Source organism: Engystomops pustulosus, chromosome 5 (genome assembly GCF_040894005.1).
Source record: "Engystomops pustulosus chromosome 5, aEngPut4.maternal, whole genome shotgun sequence".
NCBI lineage: Eukaryota > Metazoa > Chordata > Amphibia > Anura > Leptodactylidae > Engystomops > Engystomops pustulosus.
The window spans coordinates 155,001,002-155,027,342 of record NC_092415.1 but is presented as its reverse complement, the minus strand read 5'-3'; the positions used below and the strand labels follow the sequence as shown (position 1 = coordinate 155,027,342).

General features: G+C 38.7%; 1 protein-coding gene across 1 annotated transcript in view; it reads left to right on the top strand.

Annotated features, from left to right (window-relative positions):
* Positions 1 to 26,341, top strand: part of LOC140133381 (collagen alpha-6(VI) chain-like) — a 94,637-nt gene that overhangs the window by 46,658 nt on the left and 21,638 nt on the right. The window contains exons 16-29 of the mRNA XM_072153494.1: positions 1,529 to 1,600; positions 2,334 to 2,360; positions 2,984 to 3,028; positions 5,887 to 5,940; positions 6,616 to 6,678; positions 6,974 to 7,039; positions 7,203 to 7,256; positions 8,370 to 8,405; positions 8,796 to 8,858; positions 18,485 to 18,547; positions 18,634 to 18,696; positions 22,729 to 22,791; positions 23,932 to 23,982; positions 25,192 to 25,227. Coding sequence (XP_072009595.1) covers positions 1,529 to 1,600; positions 2,334 to 2,360; positions 2,984 to 3,028; positions 5,887 to 5,940; positions 6,616 to 6,678; positions 6,974 to 7,039; positions 7,203 to 7,256; positions 8,370 to 8,405; positions 8,796 to 8,858; positions 18,485 to 18,547; positions 18,634 to 18,696; positions 22,729 to 22,791; positions 23,932 to 23,982; positions 25,192 to 25,227 — 756 coding nt within the window. The remainder of the gene's footprint in view (positions 1 to 1,528; positions 1,601 to 2,333; positions 2,361 to 2,983; positions 3,029 to 5,886; positions 5,941 to 6,615; positions 6,679 to 6,973; positions 7,040 to 7,202; positions 7,257 to 8,369; positions 8,406 to 8,795; positions 8,859 to 18,484; positions 18,548 to 18,633; positions 18,697 to 22,728; positions 22,792 to 23,931; positions 23,983 to 25,191; positions 25,228 to 26,341) is intronic.

Here is a 26,341-nt window from a genome sequence, read left to right as displayed (position 1 = left end):
AGAATACCACAGTCAAGTTTGGTTCCTGAATCAGTGTTCCTGGTTTATCATGCTTGATTGTGATGGTAGATTTCCTTTAATCATTGTTTTAATTAAACTAATTCTAAGTATATAACATAATACAAACAGAATAATATGATTATAAAGCATAATAATACCCCTAATTTAGGTTGGTTAAGGATTACAATATTATACACCTATGCATGTTTAGAATATTGGCCTGCATCCACTGCCTTACTAAAAATAAAGTATCTGATGTTCAATCACTAAATGTACATACTGAGTGCTTTGGTTTTCGTATACACCTTTATCTGCTTAGTGTTTAAATAGTCATAGATAAGAAAACAGTATGGAACATATGAGGTACAGTAGGTATATGTGACTCCCACCCTATAATTATAGCATTATAAAGCATTTATCATTCTAAAACATTCCAAATAGTGTTTTGAGAATAGGGACACAACTCTCCTAAATACCTGTAGATCTGTGATGTAAACAGGTTCTATGGCTGCTGACCCACCTGTGGAAGTCTCATATTGGATCAGATTAATCAGTAGAAGACAGTCAGACAAAGGATGTTCAAAGGAAGTTCATGACCCAAAAAGGTTGAATTTATTGAAAAGGCCATGAATAGCAACATTTATACAAAGTAAAAAGTATTTGTATATATGTATATCTGTATTGTGGGTTAAAATTCAATATAAATGTACAAAATCACCTGCAGTATATGAAGTAAATCACATATGTAATGTATGAGAAACAGTTGAAAAGCCATTACAAGGTATCACAGGTAGTGCATAATAAACAACAAGGCATAGTAGTATGGATATAGTAGCATCAGTAGTGCATGTAAAATAATTATAGAGGTGTAACCATAAGTAAAGTAATCATACTGACAAACATAAATGAATAAACAAAAGTAGTTTTGCTCCTATAAGGCTACTTACCTCTTAAAGTTCACATGAACGTATGGGGGACGTCTATACGGTCGACGTCTATATGGCATATATATGTCCCCCATACACGGCAATCGGCGCACGGCGCCCTACGGGGACGGTATGGTGCAGCACACGTGTGGCACCTTACCGTTCCGTAGCCATGTGCGCCATATATCACTATGGAGAGGGGCAGGGGTGAGCATCCCCTCCTGCTGTCCCCGATGCCGATGTGTGCCCACCACGTTCCGGTATGGCATTAACGTGAATGTAGCCTTAGTAATAAGTGTCTAAAACCGTCTTAAAACGCTTGATAACTGTGTCACAAGACATTTTAGACAGGTTTTTGGTTGAATGTATGTCGGATTACAAAATATGCTTGATTAATGTTTTCATCCTTTGGTTTTATCAAGAATAATTTCATTTACCATCTGCAAAGGGTGCTCTTGTAAAGTAATTAGACATGGAAACACACGATTGCAATTCTTGTTTAACATACACAACTAACCTGATATTATGTATGTACAGCTGGGTAAAACTGTAGTGAACATGTTTGTTATTCTGTTTTATGTATTCTTCACTTTCCTCTTAAGGGCGACAGAGGATTGCAAGGTCCAATGGGTGAGAGAGGTGACAAAGGATGTGTAGGAGTCAAAGGCCCCAAGGTAACACAATGATTTTAAGTATACCTTTAAGATTCACAATTAAATTAGTAGAGGTGAATAAGAATGAGTTTAAAGGACCAAGATATAATATAATCTTTCTAGATGGATTGTGGATTACAGGCTATGTTAGGGAAAAAGGAGTGCAGAAAAAAGAGCAAGACTAGGGCAGCTTGTGATCTGTTTTGTGATGGAAAGAGCCACATATTTCTAGAGGTTCCCACAACAATAATTGTATCTTTATGAATAATCTTTATGAATGTGTCTGGACTCTTCTATGGCAGTTGTCAAGAAAAGTTACTATTCAAGGTTTTTGGGTGCAGGTCATTGCCTTCTACAAATTGACTTCAGAATACATTTTTCTAGCTATTCTATCAGTCAAATATGTGGCCCCTTATGGCACAGAAAAAGCAGCAGACTAGACTTTTAAGAAACAGGTAGTGTGCCCTTCATACTCCAGAAAGAAGCAGCGATGATGGATTGACAATAAAGTTGCATCATCAGCCTGGAGGAGATTTAGAAATGAACCACAAGACAGAGAATATTTGAGGCTATCCCCATCTACATTCCTGGATTTTTCTGAAAAGATTCTAAAAAGATTTATTTTTAAGTGAAATATAATGAAATAGTGAAATATAATATTTAAGTGAATATATAATATATTCACGTACCGGTATTTTTTTTTTTTACTTAAGCGTACATATTTTTTTAATTGTTCTTTCTTCTTTTATCCCAGGGAACCAGAGGATATTCAGGGGACCAGGTTTGTGTTCCTTTATTATTATCTTTGTGTTGTTTCAAAAATAGCATTTGCAATTTTGATATATCTTGGGTTCAAAACAGAATCTACTTTTACTTAAACTTTCATACATTTACCAAAAGGAAGTTTTAAGCCCCACAAATAAATACCCCAATGTATCCTGATGGCAAACAAATCACTAAATTCGGAGGAACTGTAAGTAGAAAAAAATAATTGAATGCAAAATGTTTTATAATCTTTGAGCATATTCTTTTAGTTAGATTTTATTTAGATAATATTTTCAATTTAATTTTCCAAGCCTCAAAATTATTTCCTAATGAGAAGCTATCATGTTTCTGGCCAATTTCTGGATAAGTCACAGCTTTCTAGACAAATATTTAATATAATAACCCAGGGATATTCATCACAATTCTTTTCATCAAGTATTGACTCAATCTGGACAGATTTTCCTAGTTTTCTGTTATTTCATAATAAAAATGGCTAATTATATTATTGTTAATGGAGAAAGTTCTTGGATATAGGCATAGTACATATGCAAGATCTATCTCCATTGAGATATAGGAAGACATGCTAAAATGATATAAAATAATTCCCTTAACAGAAAATATATGTTATATTTTATGTAGAATGAAGATGGAGAACAGGGGCTTGATGGCATAAATGGAGAAAAGGTATGCTGTTTATTATACATTTACACCGCTCAGTCTTAAAATTAAACCACCTGTCTAAGATTGTGTAGGTGTATCTCATGTAACCAAACAGCTCTAGCCTGAAGCATGGACTCCATAAGACCTCTAAAGAGTTCCTGTGGTATCTGGTACCAAGATGTTAGAAGCAGATCCTTGTAAGATGGGCCCTGTCAATCAGACTTTTTTATCCAGCAGATATCCGTAGTGGATTGAAATCTAAAGTAACTAGAGGCCAAGGTATCACTTTAAAGGGATTTTCCCATGAACAAAAGTTAGGCCCTATCCATAGAGATTAATGGAGCAGAACAGTCATGCACGGACGTCTGCTCCATTAGTCTGACGGAGCGACCAGAGGACCCCTCCTTTTCGTGATCTGCGGGGGTCTCATCACTGAGGCCCCCACTGATCAGCAAGTTAGGTCCTATCCCGTGGATAGGGTCTAACTTTTGTTTGTGGGAAAACCCCTTTAATCTTTCTCATGTTCTTTAAACCGCTCCTGTACACTGTTTGCAATATGGCATGGCACATATTCCTGCAGAATGAGCCAATGGAATTGGAGAACACCATTGCTATTATGGGATTCACTTGGTTCAGTGGTACATATTAAAATAAGATTCAAGTGTCAGGACCCTAGGGCAGAATATTACGAATAGCATTATGCTACCTCTGCCAATGTATCTTCCAATAGTCTATTAGGGTGCATTTGTTCCTCATGTAAACTATGCAATTTTATCCAGATTTCGTTTGGATTTCAAAGATGTGATTTGTCACTTTATTCCATTGCTGCATGACCCAGTTGATAAGCATATATGCCCACTGTACACATTGGCTGTGAGGGGTAAGGGTTTGCATAGTGACTCTGACAGCTTTTCATCTAAAGAGGGTATGGGAAGTATTCAGACCCCGTTATTTTTATTTGTTTTACTGACGCTAATTGATGAGATTAAAAAAAAATCTGGACAGAAAAAAACTGAAATGAAGATATTTATTAAACTGAAATATCCCATGGTCATAAGTATTCAGACCCTTTGCTGTGACACTCATATTTAACTGGAGATGGTTCTACTCCTTCATTCAGACTCCAGCTGTGTTTAATTAATCTGATTGTGAACTTAATTAGGAAAGGCACACACCTGTCTATATAAGACCTAACAGCTCACAGTGCATGTCAGAGCACACGAGAATCATGAGGTCTAAGGAACTATCCAATGAGCTCAGAGACAGAATTGTGGCAAGGAACAGATGTGGCCAAGGTTACCAAAAAATTTCTTCAGCACTCAAAGTCCCTAAGAGAACAGTAGCCTCCATAATCCTTAAAAGGAAGAAGTTTGGGATGACCATAACTCTTCCTTGACCTGGCCGTCCAACCAAACTAAGCAATTGTGGGAGAAGAGCCTTGGTGAGGGAGGTAAAAAAGAACCCTAAGATCACTGTGGCCGAGCTCCAGAGATGCAGTACGGAAATGGGAGAAAGTTCCACAAAGTCGACTCCACCAGTTGGGGCTTTATGGCAGAGTGTGCTGAAGGAAGCCTCTCCTAAGTGCAAAACATATGAAAACCCACATACTTTTGCAAAAAAAAACACACAAAGGACTCCCAGACTATGAGAAATAAGATTCTCTGGTATGATTGGACGAAGTTTGAACTTTTTGGTGTTATTTGTAAACGGTGTGTGGAGAAAATCAGGCACTGCTCATCACCTGCAAAATACAATCCCAACAGTGGCACATGGTGGTGGCAGCATCATGCTACGTAAGGGGGGGTTTCAGCTGCAGGGATAGGACAACAGGTTGAAATTGAAGGAAGGTTAGGATCAGCTTCCAACAAGGCAATGTCCCTAAGTAAAATATCAAAGCAGTGGCTTCAGAACAACTCTGACCATTCTTGACTGGTTCAGACAGAGCCCTGACCTAAACCCAATTGAGCATTTCTGGAGAGACTTGAAAATGGCTGCCACCAGTGTTCACCATTCAAGCTGAGGGAACTGGAGAGGATCTGCAAGGAAGAATGGCAGAGGATCCCAAATCCAGGTGTGAGGAACTTGTTACATCATTCCCAAAAAGACTCATGGCTGTACTAGCTCAAAAGCTGCTTCAACTCAATACTGAGGAAAGGGTCTGAATACTAGCGTGATATTTCAGTTTTTCTTGTTTAATAAATTAGCAAAAATATCTACATTTCTGTTTTTTTCTGTCATGATAGGGTGCAGAGTATACATTAATGAGCAAAAAAAGAAGTTTTTGATCTTACAATTGGCTGCTATGAAACAAGAGTGAAAAATGTAAAGGGGTCTGAAAACTTTCCATACTCATTCTATATAGTCTCTTGAGCATCAATCTGGGATGTGCAAAGTGGTTGACACTTTTCTACTATTACACCTATAATATAGTTGTTTAGCCCTGCTGCTGCCTGCATGTAACCATTTTTCTGTTTCCAGCATGTCAATAGACTTTTCACTATTAGACATATAGCTTCCACTGATTATAAGTTGCCATAACATGTCACAAAGTAGTCACCTGCTGATCCTGGTCTAGACTTGAACTGAGAAGTGTAGTCTAATGGACATCAATAAAATTCTGTCAACCCATATTTGAATGGCAGTTGCATGTGGCAACTATCTTGTCTAAGGTCTGAGATTTTTACATCTCTTAAGATCCACCTTTGGGATATACTGTATATACTGTACACGTTTTACTCTCGTGACTTTTAGACTGATGTGGCGCCTGGCACTGTTTTTGTATAGTTATGACCTTTCTGTAATTGTATTGTTGACTGAACATTATACATAATCTAGTCGTCTATATCTATTTGTATTAACATTTTCTTTCATCTTCTTTTTAGGGAAAGCCTGGACCTCATGGAATAAAGGGAGAGAAGGGTGAAAAAGGAGAAGCAGTAAGATGCGTTTAGTTTGTTACAGTATACCACACTTGAGCTGAGAAATAAGCATGATTATTAATCTGTAAAAATATTAACATATTTTGCTCGAATTTTGAAAATAATTGTCAGCCAACCAAATTATGTGATGTAGCAAAGCAATATCAGAATGTGATTCTCTGAGTCTGTCAATGGAAGGAGTTTAGAGGGTCCCCCACCATATATATAGAACTATATGTATCCATTTTACATTTTTATATTATAATCTTTTTTTTATTAAGACTAATATGTATATTATGTACTGTATATCAAGTACTAAGTATCCCAATACCAACAAATACGATTATGCTATTTAGTAATCATTGAAAGCAACCGCTCTTAATACATTTTAACGGATCCTTTGAGCTAATAAGCGTGCTGCCCGGATGCTGCTGAGTTCAGTTCCGGTTTGCAGTGTTGAGGCAGCGCGTGTTGCGAGTGTAATGCGAGTTCATCGTATCACAATCGCAAGTGTAGAAGGGGCCTTATGCTCTTTCTGTAGTTTTGGCCACTTGTCTGACCTTGAACCAAATGCCATCTTTTGAGATTAGCTGGTTAGGTCTAGACAACAATCTGCATGCTATTGAAGAGGACTGTTTAACAACTTGTATAGAATATAATGTGAATTACATATTTCAATACACTTTTTAACAGGGCAGAACTGGAATAAAGGGACCCAAAGGATACAAGGGATTTAAAGGCCAGGAGGGTGACATTGTGAGTTTATAGAATCATATAACATCATCCATATGTTATAAAGAACTTATTTCTTAATAACTGTAAATAAAATATATCATTAGAGATGTATCTTAGCTACATACTGTATAACAAATCACTAATATATCTATATGATATGTAACTAGTCTTATAGTGCGCGTGGTATATTGCATAATAATACATATACCTAATTGAATGATAAAAATATGATACAATTACTGATAACATAAAGATCATTGACCTTTTTCTCCATTCAGCTAAATAATCTTTTGCACGACTTTGACTTGATTTTCAGGGAAATCCTGGAAATGACAACACTATTCCTGGATCCATAGGTCTCAAAGGAGAACCAGGGATGGAGGTAATTATTAACTTATCAGCACATTTTATACTCCCCTTAAGCTATTACCAAAGTTAACATTGTAGTAACACTTGGAAACCAAAGGCTTTTTGGTCACATAAGATGAAGTGTATGAACTTTATTTACCATAGCTTGATTTTGAATATTTTCTATACTTTTCTAGGGTGAACCTGGATTGGAAGGAGAACCTGGAGGACCTGGTGCCAATGGACTTGATGTAAGAGTTAACCATTGTTAGTTCTTGATAATATAGAGTGTGTTATTTAAAGAAGGGAACAATAATCTATGCTTTTATCTTGAACAGTAAAGTGTATTTAAAGGGGTTGGCCACTTAAAGCAAGTTTCAGCAAATAATTGATATTGTTTCTACAGTGAAATGTTATACAATTTTCCAATAATTTTCCAATATACTTTTTTTTATCTCTGGTAGCAGTCGTTCCATAGGAATATTCATAATTTACTTAAAATGTAATTATCTGGTCATGTCATGTCCCACGGGTGCATTATAACACACAGAGCTGTGCACCTTGGTGGCATCACTTGACCATGGATCAGTGTTTATCCATAGGAAGTAAAAAATAATGTTTCCTATTGAATGACAAAAGACAACATGCACAGATCTAGATAACAATGAAGAATTGATACAGAAAGTAATTTGGAAAATTGTGTAAGTTTTCATTGCAATAACATTGTTTATCACCATACTACCATTTACTGTAATATACTGTTCAATCTACCACCATATTTTCTTTAACTAGTGACTAGTCAATTCAACAAAGAGCCAATACATTTAAAAAAAAACCTTATCCATAGAAGTTGAATTAGTTGATGATTTGTACATGGTGGCTCAATGCTTAGTACACTTGTAGCACTTATCCTCTAGGTTCATATATAAGCAATGACAACATTTCACATGAATGTCCTTGTAATTGCCTTAATTTCTCCTGTGCACTGTGGTTTCTTGCCACAGTCCAAAAAGATATTGATAGATCAAATGACCAGATAATTAGAATTTGAGCATCTCCGGGGCCTGATAATGGTGATGACAGCATTTCCGAATATATGGTATTACCATAAAAGGCTGTGTTTACATAATGATTTTCCAACATACACAGAAAGCATTCCTATTTCACTATATCTGTCAAATAGATGCCATTTTGTCCTCCATCTGGCCAATATGCACAATGCTATTATGTAGAACAGTATCTATTTTCATTTTTTAACGTGAGACCACATGAATGATGAGGCCATAGTTATGTGAAATGACCCTAATCATTGGGAAAAACAAAAATAATGCTGTTATAATAAAAGTCTGCTCTCTATATTTCAGAATGTCCTTGGTAGAAGAGGAGTTGCTGGCCCACAGGTAGGTTAAAGTTCAGGCGGCACACACCCTACTGTTGTGTATAAATTGCAAAGGTCTTTTGGTAACAAACAAACACTTACAACTAATGGTTGAGGAGTCACAATCACTTGTGAAGAATCAGCATGGTAAAGTTCATATAAAGACAGGATGACACTTTTCTATGTTTCGAGTGCCAAATACGGTGGTCAAATCAAAAGTTATCCCCTCCCAACAATAATGCAGAATGAAGGACATGTTCAAGAGATTTGGAGAGATGAGAGAAAAAGTCAGACAGCAGATAAGAATTATAAATTTATAAGATTATAAATGATAAGATAAAAAATTTAAGAAATGTGCAAGAAAGACATATGTGTTCATGATATATAAAAAAGCATCAATATTCATCTGCAGGGACCTAAAGGTGATCCTGGTGTGCATGGGGTTAACGGAGAACAAGGCTTAAAAGGTCCTCAGGTAAACCAATTTATTTTACAACATTCAATGTACAAATTAAAAAAAGCATGAATAATGTCATAAAATTAAATTTCTACTTTAGATGAAGTATTTTTTTAAAATAACAAATTCCATTTATTACCCTCAAACTATATACAAGCAATACCTATGTGATATTACTTTATAGATTTTCAGTTCTTCCATATATTATGAATTATGGACATCTACTTTGAGAAAGACCATCATTTACAAAATGACTTTTCAATGCATATTTGGGTGATCATTGCAAATACGTTTTACTGTACAGTACATTGTGAGATATGGTATTATAAAGACATCTGTTGCTGTTGTGATTCCTTTTCTTGCTTATCTGTGAGTGACTTTGAAATATGACTTCCTTTGTTACTATGAGTTCTAGAATATACACACAAACAAAGCAGGATAGAAGGTCAGATCACCTGGAAAGATGCTGGCTGTACTTAACTAGAGTCCTCCATGCATGGACCAAGCCTGGACTACTGGTACATATCCAGCTCAAGAGACTCCAGATAAAAAATTGGTAGCTTTATTCCAAAATGATTAAAAAGAAAAACATCTAAAATGGTCCATTTATGGTATAAAACGAATCTTGCTCTGACTTACCAACCATTAGTTGATTACTTTTGGGAGCCACAGCGGCAGGTTAGGAGGCAGGTGGTGTCTTAGGCCTACCCATCATCCCGACCCCAGGAGGTCCATCTATGTTCACAACAAACAGAAATTATGGTTACATTTGGTTAAAAACTCCATCTTCTCATAAATCATTTCCATACAATATTCCATCATCTTTACAAAACTCTTGATAGACAAGTACAAGACTTGATAAATTCTCCCGTTGTTTCCTGTGGAGAAGGTAAACCAGGTATCATTTGGACACAGGTATGGGGTCTGTTCCATGAGAACTGGCAAAACAAAGTAATGACTGAAGGTCATCAGCAGTTGCAGGTAGAGAGAGAATCTCATTGAATAAATTTCTTATGATGCTAAAATATAAATTTGTATACTTAAATTTGTATACTTGAAATATAAATTTGTAAAATCTCAATATTTATAGGGTTGTTCAACACCATTCTGTGTTTTTGACCAAATATTTGTGCTTATGTGGGTGGGTAACTATGACTACAGCAATTTCTTTAGATAATATATTACATCTACCAAAAATCAACGCTTAGTTTTGCAGTTTGAGTTAAAGGTCAACACTTACTGTAGCTGGGAATGTTGTGTTTTCCTTATCTATACAGCAGAAGATAACACTAAGAGGGCCATATGTTGTTCTTCATACAACCATATGCATTCGACATAGTAAAATATTTTTGGATTTACAATTTAGTGTAAATTATGACAATGATATTATGGGAAATTAAACAGATAATAAAGTCACTTTCTTCCCAGAAAACTGTGACATGCCTAGTATTATCCTTATAACTGCCTACAAATGCTTCCGAGACAATGGGAGCGGTTTAGTAGAGTTGTGACCTCTTACAGTGTAGGAGTTCTTACTCTAGTTAGAACTTATGTCTGTGGGAAGCAGAACGAGATAAGTGGATGTCTCTTGGGACATGCATTCCATGCCTTTTTACCGTGATAAAACATAAAGTATTAAAAACCAGTTCTAAGTGGTTACCATTGCTGGTATTTAAAAAAAAGCTTAAATTTAATGTTCTTTTAAATTAAGGTCACAATTCTTTTTAATGGCTGAGCTGTCACAAAGCAGCTGAAGGGTGTTTTATTCACACCGGAACTATAATGGCTCCAATTAGAATGACTTTTGAAATATATACTAGAATATATATATTCTAGTATAGCGAGAATGCTCCAAGCACTTGCAGGATTTCCTGGACTGAACCTCTAATTACTGGACTGAATTTGAATATAGATGTACTTTTCTATGTTAGTTTTTGCACTGCTGGCAGGCAGGAACAACTAATCAGTGGTATTGATGGCCTCGAATCCCCACTAATCTGATATTAATGAACTACAAATATGTTATCAACATCCGTAACCTGAAAAATAATTTGCAGTATTGGTTGAATATACTGTAAAATTAAATTAATTAAATAATTGAACAAGGAAATGAAAAGCATCCAGAGATTTATTGGCAAGAATAACAAAGTAACAATTGACTGTAGCATAATCCTTAAATCATAATAAAAAGTGCATCATTGCCAAATGGGAAGACTAGTCATAAACATCCTAATAACTAAATAATCTGAATTGCCAAAAAGACTGTTTTATAAATGATTCTTTTATACTTTCCAAATCTGTAAAATAAGTTTGAGAGTAAGACTTCCTTGCCTTAAGTGTTTCTAATTGTTGTAAGACATTTGGGGTCATTTATCTTTATGCAGGGAATTTGTGTCTGTCTATTTTCTATTCAGTTTTATCATGTTTCATTTACCTTAGAGCATAAATGTAGCATCTCATAAATTTTGGAGTAACCCCATTCTAATATTCTAATATTTTTTTCTACACCAGCAGGGGAGGGTTTTGCAAAAAAGGAAAAGATTGTGACTTTTTGCAGCCTTTTAAAAAATGTCAACTTCTGGATTCTAAAACTTGTGTTGGTTAACTTTGCTGGGCAGTAAAAAAAAAGTTGCACAAATCTACCAATGTTCCCCCCAAAAAAGAAAAGAAAACCAAAAATAAATGACCCGTATTGTGTGTTTACAAATGGCAGACGGGTGCTCTTGGGCATGAAGCCTTTGTTGTGGCAATATTGTGTAGGGCTGCATAGGGCTTGTATGTGGTCATGTCGAATGCAGCGTCTGTAGGGCATTAATGGGGCGATGGGCATTCTCCGTGTAGGACATGGAGGTGCCGATGGTTGCAATGACAGCCCCGAGGTATGAAGGATCCCAGGGCAGCCTATGCAGAATGCATAGGTTATTATGTAATATGCTGCAATACATTAGAGTCAAATAATGTTTAAAAAAATAAAAGTGCAAATAAAAAAATGATTAAAAAAAAAGTCCTTTAATGCCCCATCCCATATAAAAATCAAATCCAACATAAAAATGTGAAATTCCCCAAAAACATTACTTATTGGGTATCACCACTTCCTTAACAACCTGTACAATAAAATAAAATTGTCACTGAACCCTGAAGAAGGTCACAAAAATTATGATATTTTCACATTTAACCTCATAAAAATGGGATAGAAAGTGATCATAAAGTAACATTTACCCCAACATGATACCAATAAAAAGTACAGATTGTCCTGTTAACAAAAAAATAAAAATGTTATGCCCATTAATACATGGTGATACAAAAACAAGCTACATTTCTCACAGAATGAGTGCTATATTCTGCAAAACAAGTCAACCATACAAAACCTATACAACTAAGTATTGCCATAATCATGGTGACCCATAGAATAAAGGTAACATATTATTTTTAGCATACGGTGTACAGACAAAAAAAAAGTTTAAAACCCTAAACCAGAATTAAAGCGGTATTCCCACAAAGACAAGTTTCTTAAATGTACTCAGGATAACAAAATATCACATTCTCTAATTCCCTGTTATTAACAACAATCCAGCATTTCAAAGATACAAGTCCAACCTGTCTCTATCAGTCCTGCTGTATACAATTTCTGTTGCCCCTAGACACAACCCTGTAACTTCTGACTTAGGGTCAGGGAATCCATCTTGGATTTTCGGTGTGACAGGCGTGGAACCGAATTTCTCTCTCTCTGCTCCCTGCACTGTATCCCCCCTCCCTGCAGTCCAGGACAGAGGTCACTCACTGATGTACATAAACTAACATCCTGCTGTGATATACATACACTGAATTCTTTCTGGCAGCAGTGTGAGGAGAACTACAAGCTACAGGCAGACAAGTTCTTTGTCTGGGGAGGCACAGCAGATTTAGAGTGTTGTGGAATATCAGAGATGTAGGAGAGCTGGCTGTGTCATTGTGTGTAATAGGCATCTAATGAATCTCATCATCTCTCATCTGCCTCATCTCTATTTCTATTTTTGAATATAAACCCTGTACCCAAATAATCTAACCACATTGTCACCACACAGCATCAGATGGATTATAAAGTATCTGCTTGGAGAGTCCTCGTCCACACTCTTGGATATTACACTGACCATCACTGAGTGATAGAGCTAAAACAGAGTAAAATTGTGAAAGTAAAGGGTTTAAAATGATCTTTATTGTGTTGACTAGGGTATTGAAATTTGAGAATTTTCTTTCATGGGAAACCCCTGTAATAATTTTTTTTTAACCATCACCAAGAACAGTTAATAAAACTTCATCAATTGGCAATTGAATCGCCTTAAATGGTGTACCTAAAAAGTGGATTTCATCCCACAAAAAATAATGCCCCTGTATGGCACTCCTTCTGTTCTATGTCCAGCTGTGTGTCCATACAGCAGTTTCCCAACACATATAGGGGAAATTAGGTATCAAACTTTGTGGAGTTTTTTGTCATTTAATACATTGTGACTTTTTAATTTTTAAATTAAATTCAAAATTTAATTACACCTCCATGTCTTTTAACCCCTGTGAAACACCTAACGAGTTAACTAACCTCTTAAAGTTGATTTTTCATACATAGAGGGTGTAGTTTCCAAAATACCTTATTTTGCAGGGTTTTACAGTTATTTATGCCTCTCAATGTCACTTAAAGCTGAGAAGCTGCATCTAAATACAGCTTAAGGTGATTTTTATAAAGAAGAAAATTTGCACCCAAAATTGTGAACCTCCTAACAACCTAGAAAAAGAGAGGATGCATAAAAAAGCTATGCCAATATAAAGAAGACATTTGGGAAATGTTAGTTATAAACTTGTATGGGTGCTATGACTACCTGCCTGAAAAGCAGAACATTTAGAACTTTGAAAATGAAGAATTTATGAACATTTTTGCCAAATGTTTAAACTACTTTGAAGTACAATGTGTGATGAGAAAACAGTTTCATATTACCCTGGATATGTTAAAGCGTTAGAAAAGGTATAACCTCTTATAATGACACAGGGTAGATATAAAAAAAACAGGGCTTGGTCCTTAAGCCTTAAATGACACCTGTCATCAGGTCTCTGCCACTAGTCCTGTCACCTCTACCTGTTGGAGCAGCTCACAAGGATCCCATCCCAGCCTTTATCTAGTTATTTCATACATTATTCATTGTAAAATCATCTATTTTTTATCATGTAAATGAGGCTGGTCACATGGTCAGAGGCAGTAATGTCACCCCTGTTACCCCTCCCCTCTCCTCCCCCTGCTCATGTCTGTGTGTAATGTATAGTAAAGCATGGCTAGTGCGTGTGCTGCACCTGCTGACATGCTGCATCCTCGTAATATACAGGTGAGAGACACAGACATCAGCTACACATGAATCTGACATGTTCTGCTGTAACATGGCTGCCTGGAGCTGCTGTACCTGTCCTATACACACACACATGCACACACTGGCTGCAGGGGGCGTGGCCACCAGCAAGCACTATATCATTATACAGCCTCACATCATTATACAGGCTGTCAGTCCAGCACTGGGGGTGTGGCTGTACCTCCCACTCATGAATAGAGTGGACAGCTTGAATATGCTAATGCTTCATTGGACATTTCACAGGTCATTTGCATACAGCTTTAGGACCTCATTGCTTAGGTTTACAGGCATGTAGAGGGACAATGAAGGGATAGAGGCAATGCTCTCTAATGGCAGTTTATGAAAATATATTTAGTTTTGGGGGGTTATTCTGCATGACGGGTTCTCTTTAAAATGGCTTAGTCACGAAGGGCTGAAGTCTGTCTTTATCCATTTGTGGGGTTTTTTTTGGCTTTCCTGTTGCTCAGATGTATCTCAGCGTCAGTGGTACTTTTTAATAAAAGTGAAGTTGAGGCAAATGTTTACATCATACACTGTTTCCATGGAATATTTATATAGGACGCTAAACAACCACATAAGGTCATATATCAAGATTTAGGGGATTTTTATAATATGACGTGTCTGCACCTTGAGGTCTTATCTTTACTTTATCATCTCTTTCTTACCAAAAACACTTTATTAATAATGTATTTTTTACATAAAATCTATGCAGATGTTCATGGTTCATAGTAAAATGTGTATTACTGCCAATAATTACACGTACAGAGGACATTAACCTCCACAACAGCTAATTCTTGCCACATTCCTGCTTGGCCCTTTGCTGAACATGGCCATATGACATGTTGTAAAAATTGAACTCTGCAAGGAACTCCCCTCCCACCAAAGTCTACAGGCAAACTGACTGCAGGTGCCATTATATCTAAAATACACTCATTTACTGTACCGACATTTGGGTTCACAGTATCTCATTCACTTGGCATTCAAAACCTCAGCCAGAAAAGATGTGAAAGGAGACATATGTTTATGTGTCAAGCATATTTCTTTTTAAGCAAAGTCACAATTCACACGCAAAAAGTTCAAAACAATTGGGTGTGATTTGTTTCATGTGTTCTGGCTAATAAAGTTACTTAAATTCTGAAATTGAAGGGTAGGAAATGCAAAATATAAAAGTAGCCAATAATGAAAATACATCTTATGATCTTGGGAGTTTTTACCAATGAAAGAATTCTATGATCAGAATATAAAGAAAAGCAGAAACAATGATAACAGAGACAAAGTGAGTCCATGGTCATGTGATATCTTACGGCTTAATCATATGATCATGGACTGGTTCTCATTCACTGGAAGTAAACAATGAATAACAGCAAGCAGAGATTTACAACATTAGAGATTGATACAGAAGGGATATTAGCAGATTGAAAGAAACAATACAGTCTACTAAATGCAGGGGGGGAGCATTATAGTATATGGCACCACTAACTTATATTTTGTGGACACACAAACGGATGTGGCTACAGCAATAAATACAATTTAAAAGATTGGTAACTATACACCATGGTGGCTGGTATACTGGCACCCCGCAACGTACAGCTCGTTGGACCAAGCCAAAACGTTCATATGACTCCCTTATAATTTTAGTTATGCCCCTCTGTATGACATGCCCCTTTGTAGTCACATAAATCCCTAGATAAGCAACATAACTGGGTGGCCTCTAAAACACACAGAACCCATCTGATGTATGATATGCTTCACTGGTACCAGTCATAAATAGTTTTAGTTTTCTCTTTAAGCAGCAAAATGGTCACATTTGTTACAGAATGTTACTCTTGGATTATAACATGGTCTCAGATCCAAGTTCAAGCACAACATTTCCTTTAGAACAATGTGTCTTTAATGGAGAGATGTTGGTTCTTTGATCTGTAATTCCAATTAGGTGCAGCACATATTCTAGAAGTCTATTTTAGAGAAACTTGGCATAAACATCCCTTGCGATGGTCTCTGAGTGATTATAATGGTTTTTCAAAGTCATTTATGTAATATAAATGCAAAAGAAGTTCATCAAATTCATGATTAGCGTTGCAAATGCTGTTCTGCCAGCAGGCAGTGATTCCCTGCATCATATATCACTATGATGCAAGGAATCCCATCCCCTGTTCTGTGCTTGTTACATGGATTTCCAAAGCACCTTCATATGCAGCCAGTAAAATCAAAAGGCTGCAAAACCACTAAAAGGGAGCAATCCACAAAAGTAAGGGGTCTCAGCCTTGGTTAACATGGATAGCTTAGCTGGTTAACCAGGAAAACAAAATTGTAGGCCACAATCCAAGATCCAAATTTCAACAGAAGGTAAAGTTTATTGTGGATGTGACAATGTTTCGGTGTGTAACCACCATTTTGAAGCCTGAAAAAGGTGGTTACACACCGAAATGTTGCCACATCCACAATAAACTTCACCTTCTGTTTGGTTCTTGGAGTTCTGCCTGCAATTATGGGGGCGCTGCAGCCCTCTTTTTGATGAGTTTTTTCCAATGTGTGGACTAGGACTTTGAATTGTATGTTTAACGGGTTAACCAGATATAATAGCTCAGTCTATAGTGTAAGTCAATACAGGGAGCCTCTGTTTCTGTGGTAACTAAATAAGGTAACATAAGGTAGCAGTGCAACATCTGTAGAGGCTTGCTGGGTCAATTTTTCATACTGAAGACTGATGTTTGGTGAGGGTCAGAAAAATAGGACACTGTACCAATCAGTTGTTCTGGCTGCCTCCAGAGTGATAGCACCTATACCAGTCCATGGAAGCACAAGACTTGGTCCAGCCAGGTACTGACTGGCCCACAGGTGAACAGGTGGATCCACCGGTGGGCCCCTGAGTTAGGAGGGCCCCCAAGTGTGGGGGGGGGGCAAAATATGCAGAAATATTATAGGGGTCCACAATTTGGGTGTATATGGGAGGGCACCCACAATGTAGGAGGGTATGAAAGGGGGCCCACAATATTAGGCGATATGAGAGGGAGCCTACAATATGGGGGATATGAGAGGGGGGCTACAATATGGGGAGATATGAGAGGGTGCCCACAACATGGGGGATATGAGAAGGGACACACAATATCCTTGTATGAGAGGGGGGCTACAATATTGGGGTATGCCTGGGGGCTGCAATATAAGGGATAGATGAGAGGGGTCACAATATGAGGAGGAGATGAGAAGGGCCACAATATGAGGAGGAGATGAGAGAACATAATATGAGGGGTAGATAAGGATCCATGAGTGGTAGATAAGGGGCCATGAGGAAGTGATAAGAGGGTCCATAATATAAGAAGACAATGAGCAAGTGGGGCCATAATAAGAGGAGGAGATGAGAGAGACCACACTATGATGGGGAGCTTAGAGGCTACAATATGAGGGGGAGATGAGAGAAGCCAGAAAAAAAAAAATTAAGGGACCACAATATGAAGGGTAGATGAGAGGGACCACAATACGAGGAGGAGATGAGTGGGACCACAATATAAGAAGGAGATGAGTGGGGCCACAATATAAGGGGGAGATGAGAGGCCACAATATGAAGAGATGAGGTGGTCCACAATATGAGGGGGGGAGATGTGAGCGAAAGGTGAGGGTCCACAATATTAGGGGGAGTTCACAATATAATGGGGAGATTAGAGGCCACAATATGAGCTGGAGGTAAGGAGCCTCAATAGAACAGTTCTGCTCTCAGATAGTACTGATATATATCCCCCAAATTAAATTCGTTTACAGAATCAAATATTAAAGAGAACACCTTTAATGCCAACTAGGGACTCTAAAGAAACTACAGGTCCATATGGACCCTGTGGTTTAGGGTCCCAAATCTCTCTGTACAATATACAGGCCTCTATGTGGACCCCTTGTAAGTCCAATAAGGCACATCACACTTGCATCTGCAGCTGAGCCCATCACGCACCTCTTCTTGCAATCCTGTGTGAAGCCAGGGTAAAACCACAGCTTCATTGCGCATGCACTTTACCCACGGCACATGCAGTGTGAAGCCGGCAAAGCGCCCATATAAGAACCCCATCCATAAGGATCTGTGGGTGGTTTAGTGCCCTGAATCGCCCTGACACTTTTTATCTATACTTTGGATAAGTGGTAAGAGTTAGTTATGGTTTCTCAGGTTTTAAAGGTTGATTTTCCTTTTGGAAATAAAATGGCAATATTAAAATGTGTTTTTTTTTCTCTTTATATGAGCATATATACACAGTACAGGAGTACAGTATAACCAGTCCACTGTTTCTACAGGGAGATGAAGGGTTACCAGGACTCAATGGACAAAAAGGAAGAATTGGTCCTGATGGGCTGCCGGTATAGTAACATGGACACCAAGTTTACTACTTTATTTCAGTTACAGCAAAATAAAATATAATTTGTATCTAACCTTTTTCACTCAGGGGCCCTTTGGGATTCCAGGCAGTGAAGGAGACCCAGGAAGTCCTGGACCGAAAGGGAAAAAGGTTTGCTGTATACTACTTTACCAAACAATGCTGTTGTTTATAGGAAAAAAGGAAAGTGCCTCTTGGCGTATTCTCCATTACACCTACCGTATTTCATTTGAAAACTTGTCCCATTTACAAAATAAAGAAATCTCCTCCAAAGTCATTTGCAAATATAGCTAAAAAACAAATTTTTGAGTCACTTTTAGATCCTGTTGGGAGGCAGCACTTCAGACACCCCTATCTTGACCTACCTAGAAGCTAGAAGTAAGCAGTTCAAGACATAGACGGGAATTGAATCTTTATCAGCAGCATGCATTCCCAATGACTTTAACTACATAAGGATCAGTGTTTTATTTGGTTGGCAAAATTGCAGAAAATGGTGATTAGGACGTTTTTTAGACATTTTTTTCTGTTACATATTTTATGTCACAAATATGTTAAAGATTTTTGGATTTATGTTAGGGATACCTAACGTGTATTATTTTAGTTGTAAGTTTGAGGAACACTACCTCAGAAGGATATTGGTGTGGCAAGCACTTGGCAGGAATGAGAGCTAGGACAAAGGTAGGCGACTACCTAGGGTGCCACCTTTCCATCTAAATGGGTGGACGCAATTCTGTCACTCTGGTTGCCACCATCCAAATAGAAATCAACTGCATATGTGTCTGTAAGACACAGATATTAGGAGAGCGGCACTCTGTGTGCTTCAGTACAGAAGAGCATTACCTCTCCTATCTATTTAGTCAGGACCTACGAGGCTCCAGTATTGTCCTGCACTTCTGCATGCTTTCCAAATCCATCAGAACCCATCAGCCAATCGGTTTGGGGCTTCTCTAAACTACTCTTCTGTATCACAGCTCGCAGCGGAGTGCTGTGTGTGGTAAAGTCTGCTACAGAAATAGCCCAAAGCAGAGATAGAAGGAAATCAGGTAAAGACTTCAGCTGTGGTATGAGTGGGGGAAAGTGTTCCTGTATACTTTGCATAGGGCAGGGGTAGGTGATTCTGTATACTGTGAGTGGGGAATGGACAGGTGGTTGTGTATATTGTGATTGGGTAGAAAGTGGTATGATGACAGAGTGTGGAGGTGGGTGACAATTCCAGTCCAAAGATGGTGGGAGGAAGATGGAGCAACTGGCAGCAAATGTGTGGCATCAGGCGGTAGGCAGCATCAGAATATTGCCTTTGGCAGGTAGTTAGAATCCAGACTAATTTCTCAATGTTTGGGTGAGGCATCCTTGCTGATATAATCTGATACATAAGGCATTGGTGTGTTGAAATCCTGGCCGATCCAAGCCTTATTCATATTGACAAAGGTCAGTCTCTGCACATTACAGGTGGACAAGCGAGTTCTCCTTGGGGTAACGATGGGCCCTGTCGCACTGAACACCTGCTCTGATGCCACACTACTGGCCGGGCAGGACAGCTTCTCTAATCCAAACTCCGCAAGTTGCGGCCACACATCAAGTTTGGCTGCCCAGTAGTCCGGTGGATCCTCTACCTGGGGTGGTAAAGTGCTGTCCAAGTAGGCCACCACCTGCTGGCGCAGGGTCTGTTCCATGTCCTGCTGCCGGTGGCGGCTGCCCTCCTCATTAGACAGGTGAAGGAAGCTGCTCATTAAGGACTCCAGACTTAAGCTGCTGCTGATGGAGTTGCTACCGCTCCTACCCACCAATCTCCCCACAGCAGCCGTGGCAGTAGTACGTGAGCGATGACTGCCAAGAATTCCCTGATCAGACCTGACAGAGGATGGACAATGGCATACACAGGCAGCAGCCAACTGTCTGCACAGTATATCGCTATAGTATGCCAGTTGTCCCTCCCTCTCGGCAGCTGGAAAAAAGGCACCCATTTTTAACTGGTAGCAAGGGTCCAAGAGGGTAGAGAGCCAAAAGTCATCCCTATACCGGATGTTGACTATTCGGCTGTCACTAGGGACATCTGCGCAAGTGACCCTGAGGGACCCCTGGCCTCAATCTCCACTGTATACTGCCATGGTGCTTCTGGGTAATCTTCCTTGTCTTCTACCTCCTCTGGATCCTCTTGCTCCTCCTCTCCTGTCACCTGAGTAGAAAAACCACTAATTTCACCAGACTCTGCTTGTGCTCCAATGTCCTCCTCCTCCTCCAGTTCAGCCCCCACTGGACTCATGTGGCCATGAGATGTAGTTGACACTTCTCTAGTGCCCTGACCAGACAGATTTTGCAGCATCTGTTCCAGGACATGAATCAGTGGAATGACGTTATTCATCCCACAGTTCTGGCGACTGACAAATAATGTGGCCTCTTCAAAGGGCTTGAGCAAACGGCAGGTGTCACGCATGAGCTGCCAGTGGCTGCCTTCAAAGTTACACAGGGGAGTAACTTTACACCATGGTTCCGTTTTGAAGTTGTCAAGGAGAAAGCCACAGATTGTTTTCTTCGTGCATGATGCGGAGCAGTTCCTCCCCTGTGTGGCTTTGTTCGGCCAGGCAATGCCAAGGGCTAGAACTGCGTTACGTCGCTGTGCCCTGCACATGTGGTATGATGGAGCAGCACTTAGACCTGTGGAGGCTGAGGTGGTGGTGGAGAAGGAGGAGGCGTACATTGGGGCAGGAGCAGCAGTTTGACAACGTGGAGGAGAAAGCGGTGTCTCCTGTTAAAGTCAGCGCTGGCGTGCACTTTGGAAGAAATCCGATAAGCCCACCTTTTGTTCTACATATTTGTGAAGGGCTTTAGCAACAAAAATTTATGGAAATGTGCTTTATACACATACCCCACAATGGGCACCCTGTAATTGGAGAGAAAATCACTCTATAAACTATGTGGATTTGACATGTATTTCTTGCTCTCAACTTTAGCAACAAAAAAGTATGGGAATTTGCTTTATACGGACACCCCACAACGGAAACTCTGTAATTGGAGCGAAAAATCACTCTATAAACTACGTGGATTTGACACATATTTCTTGCTCTCAACTTTAGTAACAAAAAAGTATTGGAATTTGCATAAAGAGATATCCCAAAACTGACACCTTGTAATTGGAGTAAAAATCAATCTATAAACTATGTGGATTTGACACTTATTTCTTGCTCTCAACTTTAGCAACAAAAAACTATTGTAATTTGCGTTATACGGATGCCCCAAAACGAACACCCTGGGAGAGGAGTAGAAATCACTAAAGCAGCTGTGTGGATATGACACATATTTCTTCCTAGTCGCTTCAAAAAACAACTGCTATTTGGGATATACAGATCCCCCTAACCCTGGGATTGGAGCAGAAATCGCTACAGCACAGTACAGTAAAAGCAGCTAGACACAGTGTGAAATGCCGAGATTGCAAATGGCTGACAGTTTTTATAGGGCTGTGTGAAATCACATAAGCCTGCTGGTCACTGATTGGCTTACAGGTCTGCAGATGTCATAGAGGGTGTTCCTTTCTCCTTCCCAGAGTTCTCTGCCCCATGTAACACGTTGTGCTCGTGCCCATTTTGCTAAAAAAGAGGGGGGAAAAAACTTTGTTTCCACGAATCAGTGTAAACTTCAGATTCATGAAGAATCAAATTATTCGTGAAATTCGTATCGAATTCCACTTCGTTCGAATCGATTTGCCCATCTCTAGTGTTGAACTCTTAAGCTGACACAAAGGCAAAGAGGGTCATCATGAGATCACATGACCCAACTGAAAAGAATATACAAAGAATTTTCCAATAGCAACACACTGAATAAGGTAACACAGGCTGCAATGTTTATTAAGGAGAAAAAAAATAACAAGTGTTTCTTTAACAACAATATATTGCTGGTTTTATATGCAAAACAGTAAAGAATGTTAATTCAGATGCAAATATTTATAGGAAAATTGATAAATACAACTGATGTCTTTGAAGTGACATAATTGGTAATATTATGATCCAGCCTAACACTTTTTATAGCATTATTATATTAGTTTAGCAATTTAGTTCATTTTAAATGTTCCATTCAATAAACCTTTATTAACATCTAAAATAGTTATACCAATGAACAAAATGTGCACAATATATAAATGGGGAAACATTTTGTTCTGTTCTTTGGCAGGGTGAGCCTGGCGATACTGGAAAGAAAGGAGACATTGGGGGAAAAGGACAAAGAGGACTTGAGGTAAAATAGATGATGTTTATTTTTATAGTTTATAATTCTCTCCAAAAAAAAACATTTACCTTGCCATTTATTATTTTGATATGAAAACTTTATTTAGGGCATTATACCATCCACAGAAATGTATTCCAAATGGCGAATGTGCATCTTTGTCCATGGACACAATAAAAAAATAAACCTTTATATTTAACCAGCGATTCGTCCTATAAGGCACATGAGAGTTATCGCTGGTGCCTTACAGATGCTTCAATGAAGCCAGAGTAGTACACCCTGGGTTAATTGCTAAGCATACGTAGTGAAGGTAGGAAGTACTACGTCGGCTTCATTGAAGCATCGCACAGGCTCTGAGTAAATAATGTAGGGAGATTTTGAACACTAACCCACAAAACCATAAAACATTGTATTTGGTTTAATGCCCCAAATTGCTCTGACAAGTTCCCTTTAAACAATTTTTATCATAAAAACAGTCAAATAATAACACTTCTTGTACAGCAAATATAACATAACTAAAAGTATTACATGGATTACCAATCCAATTTTACTACATAGATACTGTACCAGAACCAAGATAACTACATAGATATGTTAGCATAACCAACATCACTACAGAAATACAGCACCGGAAACCAATATTACTACATAGCTACAGCAACAGAACCCAGATTATTACATAGAAACAAGACCAGAACCAAGGCTACTAAGTAGATATGTTTCCAGAACCATACCTTTATATAAATACAAGAACATTCCAATGTTTTCGTATTTGCACCACTGGGAACGGGCATTTAGAAGGGGATTTTGGCACACGCAAATGGATTTTGACGCAGCGGGAACTCCTCCTGACCAGGTAAGTAAATGTGCCCCAGTCGGATGCTGGATGATAAATGTGACATAGTTATATTGTCTCCATGTAGGTGCTTCTGGATAAACTTCACATCTGCTCATCTCTACACGTGACATCTTGATCAGAGGAGCCTCTTATGTTTTTCATCTACCTTGTCACCATGTCAGCTTCTTCCAGCTATGATTTATCTTTGTAGATTTAACAACACAAAAATTTTAGCACCTTTTTTTAGACTTCTTTTTATTGACTTTGAGTGGTTCTAATGTGATAAACTAATTTATATAATTATATTTCAACAGGGTGAAAAGGGTCCAGATGGTTATGGAGAATCTGGCAAAAAAGGAATGAAGGTAAGTATGCTGACCTTTATGATATACAGTGTGGAAAAAAGTATTTGGCAGCAACCAATTGTACAAGATCCCCCACTTAAAAAGATGAGAGGGGATATGAAAACAAATACAAAAAATCACATTGTCTGATTTATAAAGGACATCTTTAAACTAGCCTTAGTTTATTTATTTTTGCCATTATAAGTGATCAGCAATTAATCGGCAGAACTGTTGATGTTGTGTTTACATGTTCAGATTTTGTATGCAGTGTTCATAGCCAAAATAAAAAAATTATTGAAACAAAAGAAGTATCCATCTGTTGCCTTGATGAGAAGTCCCCTCAACTAATCATTGGTAGATAGACTTTATCAGCATTTTTGATCCTGGAACTAATTTGTGATATTTTAAGACAAAAAAGTGAAAGCATATCCTATATAAAGTAAGATATACTCAGAGCCAGGGCTGGCTCCAGGTTTAAGTAGACCCCTGGGCGACAGAGACTTAGTGGGCTCCTTTTTAAAAAATTTACATCCCAGGGAACTCATCCCCGCTGTAATAGCCACACTGTCCCTCCTCCCCAGTAGCCACACTGTCCTTCCCATAAGCCATATTGCCCCCTCCAAAAAGCCACAATGTCCTTCCTATAAGCCAAACTGCCCCTCCCATAAGCCACACTGCCCGTCGCATAGGCCGCCACACTTTCCTTACACGCCTTTCTGGTAGCCAGACTGGCCACCACCCTGTAGCCACCACATTGTCCTCACACCCTCCCCTCCAGTAGCCACATTGTCCTCACACTGCCCCCTCCCCCCGGTAGCCACACTGTGGTAGCAGATGATATGAGGAACCGGATGGTGATCATTTGTAATAGTGTCCTAAAGAGACACTGGTACCATTGATCAGGGCATTGGACCTGCTCAGAGTCATCCGGCATTGCTTCTATAGATAAACATTGATGTCTGGTCTATAAAAGCAATGCAGGATGGCTGTTAGAACTATCAACGTGGTCAATCCAGGAAGGTTTAAAAAACTGCCAATAAAACAGGCTTATAAGGGTTTTCTGACCCCCTCTAGAATTTTTCTGGAAATTTAAAATCAACAACGTTTATATATTATGATGCTATTATATACCAAATCTGTATCTTATGGTCTGTTTTAAGATTACCATGTATGCAAATTTTTAAGTCTAACAGGTATATTTATGTAACCAAATATGTTTTGCCTTCTTAGGGTCAGCAAGGACAGCAGGGAGGCATCGGTATTCAGGTATTCTAACTATGATATTTTCCTGTCTAATCATAGTGGGCACAGTTTTCTGCACCATATGTAACATGCAAAGTCTGAAAGAATTTTGTTGCACGCCCCATATTAAAGGTGCACCAAACAAAAAAGTGGTGCACTCTGTCGGAGAAGTGCAAAGGGCGCCAGATTCACGAAGAATGGGCACCAGAAATCCTGAATCTGGTGCCCTCTGTACACTACACAGGCAAACTGCATATAGTGCAGTTTGCACTGTTCTTGATAAATGTGCCCCAGTAATTTTATTTTATATACTGGGGCACATTTACTAAGGGCCGTGCGCCAGTTTTCTGTCGGACTTTTCAGTGCAAACTGCTCGCACAAGTATTTAAGAAGTGACCGCTTTGTGGCAAATTAAAGTGTACGAAGTGATGAAGCTTCATCGTAAAAGTTCATAAGTAAACATGTTGAAGAGGATGTTTGGCACATAATTTTAAAAACAAACTCATAGTTAAACTTCATAGCCAAAATTCATTACCCTGAGTCATGGTGGTAGTGGGAAGATACATGACTAGGAATCACCTCAACGCCCATTTCACCCTGAGGCTTAGTCCTAACTATTTTATGCAATATTAGAGTTGTGTGGAGTTGTAACTGGTATTACCTCCACACTATTATTTCTGGATTGTGGTAGGATGATCATCTAGATCAGTGATGGCAAACCTTTTAGAGACCAAGTGCCCAAACTACAACAAAGACCCGCTTATTTATCGCAAAGTGCCAACACAGAAATTTAATTTGTGATTTATACTCCCTTCTCTGTCACAGCTTTCATTGATACCAGCACAGGACACCAATAAAGCAGAAAATAGTCCCAGGTAGAGCTGTCACTTTAAAATAGCTCTGTGCACAGCAAGTCCTGAGCTGTCTGGGACTGCAGGAAGATACCTGGAGTCATCTCTGGTGATGGCCTGAGTGCCCACAGAAAGGGCTCTGAGTGCCACCTCTGGCACCAGTGCCATAGGTTAGCCATCACTGATCTAGATCATCCCTGCTCCCCTGCCTCAAACTCCAATTTCCTACATGGCACCAACACTTTCACTAACACTATATCATAGAATAGAGAACTCAAGCGCGTCAT